General features: G+C 52.7%; 1 protein-coding gene across 6 annotated transcripts in view; it reads left to right on the forward strand.

The window, feature by feature from the left end:
* ikzf1 (IKAROS family zinc finger 1 (Ikaros)) overlaps positions 1-5,555 on the forward strand; it is a 15,362-nt gene extending 9,807 nt beyond the window's left edge. The window contains exons 4-8 of one of the 6 annotated variants that reach the window (XM_056434838.1): positions 1,836-2,102; positions 3,293-3,460; positions 3,732-3,857; positions 4,240-4,374; positions 4,873-5,555. In XM_056434838.1, the coding sequence (XP_056290813.1) occupies positions 1,836-2,102; positions 3,293-3,460; positions 3,732-3,857; positions 4,240-4,374; positions 4,873-5,555 (1,379 nt within the window). The remainder of the gene's footprint in view (positions 1-1,835; positions 2,103-3,292; positions 3,461-3,731; positions 3,858-4,239; positions 4,375-4,872) is intronic. The other 5 variants (XM_056434839.1, XM_056434840.1, XM_056434841.1 and 2 more) reach the window with 5 other exon arrangements.
* The last annotated feature ends 4,947 nt before the right edge of the window (positions 5,556-10,502 follow it).

The following is a 10,502-nucleotide window of genomic DNA, read 5'->3' on the forward strand; positions in this document are numbered from 1 at the left end:
GATGTGCTCCTCCTGTGGGTGTGCTCCTCCAGTGGGTGTGCTCCTCCTGTGGGTGTGCTCCTCCTGTGGGTGTGCTCCTCCAGTGGATGTGCTCCTCCTGTGGGTGTGCTCCTCCAGTGGGTGTGCTCCTCCTGTGGGTGTGCTCCTCCAGTGGGTGTGCTCCTCCTGTGGGTGTGCTCCTCCAGTGGGTGTGCTCCTCCTGTGGGTGTGCTCCTCCTGTCGATGTGCTCCTCCTCCTCACCTCTGTACGCGTGAGGGTTTATGTGCTCAGCTCCTGCAGAAGAACAAAGAACAACATGTTTCAGTTAGGAATGCGCGATATAAACGATATACGATATAAACGATAAAAAATGGCCTACGATAGAGATCTTAGTTATATTGCTCTATCGCGATATTGCATGTTTGACGCGATCTATCCATGACCCGCGAAATATAAAGTGCCACGAGTGTCACGATGTGTACAGGATGTGGACCCAGCGGATGTGGACCCAGCGGGACGGGCGGTGATCGCGGGAGGCGCGAGGCAGGAACGGGTAGGCACTAGGCAGACGGATGATCGGCTGGCTGCTGACGGAACGAGTAATCCTCTGGCGGGTGTACATTACGTATAACAATAACGCATGTGACAATAGTACAATGATCCCACAACTCGTGGGTGTCAAGCTGGGGTTCTTATAGTCCCGTTGATTTGTGATTGCTTGCCGGTGTGTGCGCGGCAGCGGAGTCCGAAGCCACGCCCCCCACCGCGTCAAGCCCGGTGACACGGTCGCGACCGTGACAACGAGCTGCAACCGTCTGCAACGCAAATGTTCTCAAAACGACATACTAAGTTTCTTTCTTCTTTTGTTTTATACATTTAGCAGTTTGGCTTTCCTTAGAGTCTATGTAACCTGTTCTGAAATGGTTCTATTATGATTTACAGTATATATCGTGATATATATCGTTATCGCAATAGCTGCAATGTATATCGCAATATGGATTTTAGGCCATATCGCCCATCCCTAGTTTCAGTTACAGCCGGTTTTACGATTCCTTTCCCGCGCTTCCCTTTCTGTCACTTCTCCATAATTCTTGGTGTTTCAGTTTGACTTGTTCTGAAGCTTCCCCTTTTCCATGGATTCCTATATTTCATGGTTTCCACTTCTTCCTCTTCGCTCGTACAAAGAGAGGTAGAAGCGTGGGGACATCAGGCTGTGACGCGCAAACCACAAGCGGCTGCAGCCGCAGCACCTCCGCACTGAAGCGGCGCCTCGGCCCAGAGGCAAGGCATGCGCTCCGGTCAGCTCGGGACCAGCCGACCCGGGTGGAGGTCACGGTTCAGTGTGAGGAGCGGCGCTTCATTCCTCTGAAGGGCTCCGTGTCTGCGTGGCGCTCCCTCGCCGTGGTCCCTGGTTTCACACGACTTCCTGTGTCTCTGCTTCCTGTTTTTCACGTACCGGCGTGTGACGAAGCGCAACCTCCACCTGAGCAGCGCAGCCGAGACACATGCGCAGCCGAGACACATGCGCAGCCGAATGACTTAGAAGGATTAAACTAAATGACTCGGATCTCTTCTTGCTTCAGAAATAATCAGTGAGATAAATAATGTTACAAAAAGCAGCGTGATCGAATCTCATGTCACAGGATCAGAATCACAATTACCATATGTATTTACTTATTATTAATTACCATATTTAGTCTATATGATGAAGGAATCATGCTCTTATTGATACTTAACATATTTATTTACTACTTAGTAATTACCATATTTAGTCTACATCATGAAGGAATCATGCTCTTATTCTAAACCGTGGCCCCCCCCTCCACCCCCCCACCCCCCTTGCCCTCTTTTCCAGCCTGTAACATTAAAGTTGAGGCTCGCGGTGAGGAGGAGAATGGGCGGGCCTGTGCCACGATGAATGGCGTGGAGGAGGAAGAATGCGCGGAAGACTTGCGCGTGGCCGGGGCCGAGGTCGCCGGCTCGCCGCCGGGCCCCGAAGCCAGAGCCTTCTCCTCGGCCGCCGGTGGCATCCGGCTACCCAACGGGAAGCTCAAGTGCGATATCTGTGGGATAGTTTGCATTGGGCCCAATGTGTTGATGGTGCACAAGCGAAGCCACACGGGTAAGCCCCCCACACTCCTTCTTGCCCTTTGCACATGTTCAGTGTCGGCGGCGAGGAGCGAGGAGGCGCCGCAGAGCGTCTCCTCGACTCTAAAGGACTAAATGAAGCCGGCTCTCCTGCAGCGTGCATGAGTGCACTCCCTCTGTCGGCGCTCTCAGACTCCGGAGTTGCATGTAAGCCTTCCTGTCGGGCGTGAAATAGACTCTGAGCGTACCATTAGCATTTATTATTGTTCGTCTAAATTACCACATAACTAGAAACAGAGTGATCAAATTAATACGGCGATAAAGTCTCAGAGAAGAAACTCGGTCCGAAAAAACAGGATCAATGCGCCGCGATTCAATGGGATCGCTATGAAGGGACAATTATACGTCTATTAAAAGTTTTTTCAAATTTCAAAATGTATATTCTATTGTAATGAAGCCAAACCAGTGGTGGGGAACATTTTTGAAAAAGGCACTTAACTGTCAAGCTTTAGAAACTAATGAAAGTCAAAATGGAAGAAAGGAACACTCGACTAATGTAAATGCAAAAGAAAGTACAATAAATGATATAATGAAGTGCCTCCTATTTAAATAGAAAATACTGTGAGTCTCTGCTCCTGAAATGCATTTTTAATGAATTTCCTTTTTTCTATATGTTTGCTGCTTCACTGGTGACTCTTATTTTATGGGGGGCCACATTAAAACGTCCTCGCAAAATGCCACAACACTCGCTGCAGATCGGTTTATTCCAGAGGCGCTGATCAGGAAGACTGGCTCTCAACACAAAGTGTTTCCTCCGCTTTATTCAAATGAGGCTGCATTTGCATTGTGATGCGCCGCTCTTATTTTAGAGATGAAGAAGAGGAAAAAATGAGATTCTCAGATCAAATTGACCCAGGCGATGGAGCAGCACGGAGCTGGCGGGCTGCGTCTGAAAGGCTCTTGTTCCATCAGAGCCGGGGGAGCCGGGGGAGAGAGAGGGTGTCACTCTGCGCGGCGCCCGCCCGGCTGCCGGAGACGCTCCATCATCCGGCAGCTTGTAGTGCGGCGACCCCTCGTTCCCCGGCCTCCTCGTCACACACACACTCTGCGCCTCCATCAGCGGAGGGATGGAGGGCGGGGAGGGCGGGGCATTAGGAGAACAGAACATACGGGCGGGGTAGAGCGCCCACGCCGCCCTCACCGCCGCGCCGCTTGTGTCCTCAGGAGAACGTCCGTTCCAGTGCAGCCAGTGCGGCGCCTCCTTCACCCAGAAGGGGAACCTGCTGCGCCACATCAAGCTGCACTCGGGGGAGAAACCCTTCAAGTGTCACCTGTGCAGCTACGCGTGCCGCCGGAGGGACGCCCTCACCGGACACCTGCGCACCCACTCAGGTGAGGGCCAGAGGTCACCACGCTGACCCTCAGGGGGCTCCTCCTCTGCAGGTGGTACGTGGTAGCTCCTCCTCCTCTGCAGGTGGTACGTGGTAGCTCCTCCTTCTCTGCAGGTGGTACGTGGTAGCTCCTCCTCCTCGGTACCTATAGATTTGACTGTAACTCTAGGTGTAATCTCTAATGTGTCACTAAACCTAATATAAAGGTAATATCATGCCATGCAGCACTGTGATGCTGATCTAATCTTGTTGTTGTTGTTTTGTCTCTGCAGTTGGAAAACCCCACAAGTGTGCTTACTGTGGGCGGAGCTACAAGCAGCGCAGCTCATTGGAGGAGCACAAGGAGCGATGTCACAACTACCTGCAGTGCATGGGGCTGCAGAGCAGCCTCTACACAGGTGGGTCAGACGCACAACGCACACTACACACGACATACCACACACTACACACCGCACGCTACACACTACACACTACACACTTCAAACTACACACTACAGGGTCACCTGGGTGCAGGACTCGCTCTGCATGTTCTCCATGAAGGTCACTAAAGGTCAAGCTCATGTCATCTGAATGCTTCAGTCTTCAGGGACCAGAGTGTGTTGTCACGTGTTGCTGTAGAGACGTGTGCAGAGGGAACACGTCTTACCTCACCTGAGCATGAACAATACTCATGATTACGTAAGACCCTCCGGACCGGCAGAAGACCCCCGTGTGTCGTCATCACCTGAAACGCGAGCCGCTCTCGTTGCCCTGACTGACTCCACTTCTCTTGCTTTCCAGTAGTAAAGGAAGAAAGCATCCAGAGTGAGCCGAGGGAAGCCTTAAGCCAGGCGGGCTGTGACAGAGGCCTGGTGCTAGACAGGCTAGCCAGTAACGTAGCTAGGCGTAAGAGCACTATGCCCCAGAGGTTTGTGGGTAAGGGATGACCTCTGATTCCTTTGTTTGTGTTCTTTACTTTGTATTTCAGTACATTGTGCCTTGAACTTGTTGAATGCGTGTTTACAGCGTGTGTCCATGTGTGTAATGACGTCACATTGAGATCAATCAAACTTTTTATTTCAGACTCCATATAGTACAAAACACTAAAATAGAGTAAAATAACTCCAATGCTTTAGACAGCTGGACCAAAGTCTCCACAGCTCAACTTTATGTTTCATAAGACCATGATGATGTCATCAACCCAGCAGATACATGTGTACATAAGATTTATTAAAACGCTTTGGAGGTGTTAACCCCTGCGGCCTCACACACGTCCTGGACTCCTCCCCCTCTCCAGCAGTATGACATCATCATGAGGCTCTTTGTGTAGAGAGGCGTCCGGATGCTTCAGAGAAGAAGCTTCACGGGCCTGGAGGAGCCGTTAGACGGGGTCCAGGTCCGGTGAAGGTCTAACCTCCTGGTCTCGGCCCTCAGGAGACAAGCGCCTGTCGGACCTCTCCTACGACGGCGGGCCCGGCGAGCTGATCCAGCCCCACGTCATCGACCAGGCCATCAACAGCGCCATCAGCTACCTGGGGGCGGAGTCTCTGCGGCCCCTGGTCCAGACCTCGCCGGCCTCCTCGTCCGACGTGGGCCCCGGCTCCCTGTACCCGCTGCACGCGGCGGCGCCCGAGGGCCACGGGGGGGCGGGCAGCGACAGCGCGGCCGAGAACCTGCTGCTGCTCTCCAACTCCAAGTCGGCCTCCAGCGAGAAGGACGGCTCGGCGAGCGGCCGCGACTCCACGGACACCGAGAGCACCGGCGAGGAGCGGCCCGGCGGCGCGGCGTCCGGCCTCATCTACCTGACCAACCACATCACCTCGGGGCCCAGGAACGGCGTGCCGGTGAAGGAGGAGCAGCGGCGCCAGTACGACGCCATCCGGGCCGGCGCGGAGACGCCGTCCGAGGGCTTCGCGGTGGTGGCGGCCGACGGCGAGCCGGTGCGGGCGTACCGCTGCGAACACTGCCGGGTCCTCTTCCTGGACCACGTCATGTACACCATCCACATGGGCTGCCACGGCTTCACGGACCCGCTGCAGTGCAACATGTGTGGCCACCGCAGCCACGACCGCTACGAGTTCTCCTCACACATCACACGGGGGGAGCACCGCTACTGAGAGGGAGGGAGGGAGGGAGGGGGAGAGAGAGAGAGAGAGAGAGAGAGAGAGAGAGAGAGAGAGAGAGAGAGAGAGAAACACACTGAGAGGGAGAGAGAGAGAGAGAAACACACTGAGAGGGAGAGAGAGAGAGAGAGAGAGAGAGAGAGAGAAACACACTGAGAGGGAGAGAGGGAGAGAGAGAGAGAGAGAGAGAGAGAGAGAGAGAGAGAGAGAGAGAGAGAGAGAGAGAGAGAGAGAGAGAGAGAGAGAGAGAAACACACTGAGAGGGAGAGAGGGAGAGAGAGAGAGAGAGAAACACACAGAGGGAGGGAGAGAGAGAGAGAGAGAGAGAGAGAGAGAGAGAGAGAGAGAGAGAGAGAGAGAGAGAGAGAGTTCCTCTGAGTCACACAGTGCAACATGTTGGTGTGTTTTATACGGAGCATGTTTGTTTCCTGAACAACTTTACATTTTTTATTTTATTTCCATGTTCAGAAAGTAGAGAAGTTCACCTGTCCCCTGTCTCCTGTCTCCTCTCTCCTGTCCCCTATCTCCTGTCCCCTGTCTCCTATCTCCTGTCTCATGTCCCCTGTCTCCTATCTCCTGTCTCATGTCCCCTGTCTCCTGTCCCCTGTCTCCTGTCTCATGTCCCCTGTCTCCTGTCTCCTGTCCCCTGTCTCCTGTCTCCTGTCCCCTGTCTCCTGTCTCATGTCCCCTGTCTCATGTCTCCTATCTCCTATCTCCTGTCTCATGTCCCCTGTCTCATGTCTCCTGTCCCCTATCTCCTGTCCCCTGTCTCCTCTCTCCTGTCCCCTATCTCCTGTCTCATGTCCCCTGTCTCATGTCTCCTATCTCCTGTCTCCTGTCCCCTATCTCCTGTCACATGTCTCCTGTCCCCTCTCTTCTGTCTCCTGTCACCAGTCATTATGTCTCCTGTCCCCTATCTCCTGTCTCATGTCCCCTGTCCCCTCTCTTCTGTCTCCTGTCCCCTATCTCATGTCCCCTATCATGTCCCCTGTCTCCTGTCACCAGTCATCATGTCTCCTGTCCCCTCTCTCCTGTCTCCTGTCACCAGTCATCATGTCTCCTGTCACCAGTCATCATGTCTCCTGTCACCAGTTATCATGTCTCCTGTCTCCTGTCCCCTGTCTCCTATCACCTGTCCTCTATCTCCTGTCACCTGTTCATGACGCTCAGTGAACAGCAGCTTTTACATTCTGTACTTACAAGTTGCAAAATGTATAAAATGTATTTTTATTTCTAGAAGGTGAAACGTGTCCTTGGTCATGTGACCTGGACGTGTCCGCGGTCACGTGACCCGGGCGTGTCCATATTATTTATGTTGATATTTATTCGTGTCTGTAGTTCTCCTCTGTCCTCGCCGTTGGAGCTGGTTCTGATCTTTTAGTTCCCTGACGCTCAGAACCTCACCGGGCCGGATGGAGCCGCTTGCTAAATATCAATAAAGGATATTTTATATCAACCCAACGAGCTGCTGTCTGTGTTCCTGAGACGATGTTCAGCACGTGAAGAGCCCGAGTCACTTCAAAACGCTTTAGAAAGTCAATAGTTATTATCTCTCTATTTGTTTGTCTCTCTGCATAAAGAGTTTTAATAATAATAACAACAAACAACATTCAGACAACATATCACTTAAATTAAGAACTATAAAACAAATTTACGTTTTTATTATAGTTCTTGATTTTTTAAATGATTTATTATTTATTATTATTTATTAATTATATATTATTTGTTATGAATAATTATTATGTATTTTTTATGATTATTATGTATTATTAATAGTGAGTGGAGGTCCTCCTCTGTCTTCTCAGGTGTTTTTACTCACCTGTCAACGTGCCTCACACTAAAGTTTGACCTGAAGACGTAAATGGATGGAGATTATATTTTACTTCTGAAATAATGAAGTTGAGATGTCGCTCAAGATGTCAGAGAAGAGAACGACACACACGCACACGCACACGCACACACACACACACACACACACACACACACACACACACACACACACACACACACACACACACACACAGGGGGGGATTTGCATGATAGGGATAATTTGGCCAACCAGCTCTCGGCTGCCAGGATCCCAAATCTCACTTCCCCTTTAAGAATCTAACCGTGTCAGTACTCAGGGGTCAGTCCTCAGGGGTCAGTCCTCAGGGGTCAGTGGTCAGTCCTCGGGGGTCAGTCCTCAGGGGTCAGTCCTCGGGGGTCAGTGGTCAGTCCTCGGGGGTCAGTACTCGGGGGTCAGTACTCAGGGGTCAGTCCTCAGGGGTCAGTCCTCAGGGGTCAGTCCTCAGGGGTCAGTCCTCAGGGTCAGTCCTCGGGGGTCAGTACTCGGGGGTCAGTCCTCAGGGTCAGTCCTCAGGGTCAGTCCTCAGGGTCAGTACTCAGGGTCAGTCCTCAGGGGTCAGTACTCGGGGGTCAGTCCTCAGGGTCAGTCCTCAGGGTCAGTCCTCAGGGTCAGTCCTCGGGGGTCAGTACTCGGGGGTCAGTACTCGGGGGTCAGTACTCAGGGGTCAGTACTCAGGGGTCAGTCCTCAGGGTCAGTCCTCAGGGTCAGTACTCAGGGGTCAGTCCTCAGGGGTCAGTACTCGGGGGTCAGTCCTCAGGGTCAGTCCTCAGGGTCAGTCCTCGGGGGTCAGTACTCGGGGGTCAGTACTCGGGGGTCAGTCCTCGGGGGTCAGTACTCGGGGGTCAGTACTCGGGGGTCAGTACTCAGGGGTCAGTCCTCAGGGGTCAGTACTCAGGGGTCAGTACTCAGGGGTCAGTACTCAGGGGTCAGTCCTCAGGGTCAGTACTCGGGGGTCAGTACTCAGGGGTCAGTCCTCAGGGTCAGTACTCGGGGGTCAGTACTCGGGGGTCAGTACTCAGGGGTCAGTACTCAGGGTCAGTACTCGGGGGTCAGTACTCAGGGTCAGTCCTCAGGGTCAGTACTCAGGGGTCAGTCCTCAGGGTCAGTACTCGGGGGTCAGTACTCGGGGGTCAGTACTCGGGGGTCAGTACTCGGGGGTCAGTCCTCAGGGGTCAGTACTCAGGGGTCAGTACTCAGGGTCAGTCCTCAGGGTCAGTACTCGGGGGTCAGTACTCGGGGGTCAGTACTCAGGGTCAGTCCTCAGGGTCAGTACTCAGGGTCAGTACTCGGGGGTCAGTCCTCAGGGGTCAGTACTCGGGGGTCAGTACTCAGGGGTCAGTCCTCAGGGGTCAGTCCTCGGGGGTCAGTACTCGGGGGTCAGTACTCGGGGGTCAGTACTCGGGGGTCAGTCCTCAGGGGTCAGTCCTCAGGGTCAGTACTCGGGGGTCAGTCCTCAGGGTCAGTCCTCGGGGGTCAGTACTCGGGGGTCAGTACTCAGGGGTCAGTCCTCAGGGGTCAGTACTCAGGGTCAGTCCTCGGGGGTCAGTCCTCGGGGGTCAGTACTCAGGGGTCAGTCCTCGGGGGTCAGTCCTCAGGGGTCAGTCCTCAGGGGTCAGTCCTCAGGGTCAGTACTCAGGGGTCAGTCCTCAGGGTCAGTACTCAGGGGTCAGTCCTCAGGGGTCAGTCCTCAGGGGTCAGTCCTCAGGGGTCAGTACTCAGGGGTCAGTACTCAGGGGTCAGTACTCAGGGGTCAGTCCTCAGGGTCAGTACTCGGGGGTCAGTCCTCAGGGTCAGTCCTCAGGGTCAGTCCTCAGGGTCAGTCCTCAGGGTCAGTCCTCAGGGTCAGTCCTCAGGGTCAGTACTCGGGGGTCAGTCCTCAGGGTCAGTACTCAGGGGTCAGTCCTCAGGGGTCAGTCCTCAGGGTCAGTCCTCAGGGTCAGTCCTCAGGGTCAGTACTCGGGGGTCAGTACTCAGGGTCAGTCCTCAGGGGTCAGTACTCAGGGTCAGTACTCAGGGTCAGTACTCAGGGGTCAGTCCTCAGGGTCAGTACTCAGGGGTCAGTCCTCAGGGGTCAGTCCTCAGGGGTCAGTACTCAGGGTCAGTACTCGGGGGTCAGTCCTCAGGGTCAGTCCTCAGGGTCAGTACTCGGGGGTCAGTACTCAGGGGTCAGTCCTCAGGGTCAGTACTCGGGGGTCAATACTCAGGGGTCAGTCCTTAGGGGTCAGTACTCAAGAGTTGCGAGTACGATTCCCTTCCAGACTCGCCTCCATGTGTAGCGAAGAAGAGAAGATCAAAGCCTCCTCTTCATCAGGAGGAAGGCTCCTCATCTGATCCTCTATTGTCTTATTCATACATGAAGTATATTTACATTGTTCTCCAGACGGGTTCCTTCAGTCAAGGTTCTGTCACCACTGATCTGGTCCAGCTGTGTGTGTGTGTGCATGTGTGCATATGCGAGTGTGTGTATGTGTAATGCCTGTGCATGTGTGTGTGCATGTATGTATGTGTGTGTTTGTGTGCTGCATGTATGTGTGTGTTGCATGTATGTATGTGTTTGTGTGTGTGTGCATGTATGTGTGTGTTGCATGTATGTATGTGTTTGTGTGTGTGTGCATGTATGTATGTGTGTGTTGCATGTATGTATGTGTGCATGTGTGTGTGCATGTATGTATGTGTGTGTTTGTGTGTGCTGCATGTATGTGTGTGTTGCATGTATGTGTGTGTTTGTGTGTGCATGTATGTATGTGTGTGTTGCATGTATGTATGTGTGTGTTTGTGTGTGTGTGCATGTATGTACACTACCGTTCAAAAGTTTGGGATCACTTAGAAATGACTTTATTTTTCAAAGAAAAGCACTGTTTTTTTTAATAAAGATAACATTAATCATAAATACCCTCTATACATTGTTAATGTGGTAAATGACTATTCGAGGTGGAAGTGTCTGGTTTCTAATGAAATATCTCCAGAGGTGTATAGAGGCCCATTTCCATCAACTATCACTCCAGTGTTCTGATGGTACTTTGTGTTTGATCATCGCCTTAGAAGACTAATGTCTGATTAGAAAACCCGTGCAATTATGTTAGCACAGCTGA

Source organism: Pseudoliparis swirei, chromosome 17 (genome assembly GCF_029220125.1).
Source record: "Pseudoliparis swirei isolate HS2019 ecotype Mariana Trench chromosome 17, NWPU_hadal_v1, whole genome shotgun sequence".
In the NCBI taxonomy this organism is placed as follows: domain Eukaryota; kingdom Metazoa; phylum Chordata; class Actinopteri; order Perciformes; family Liparidae; genus Pseudoliparis; species Pseudoliparis swirei.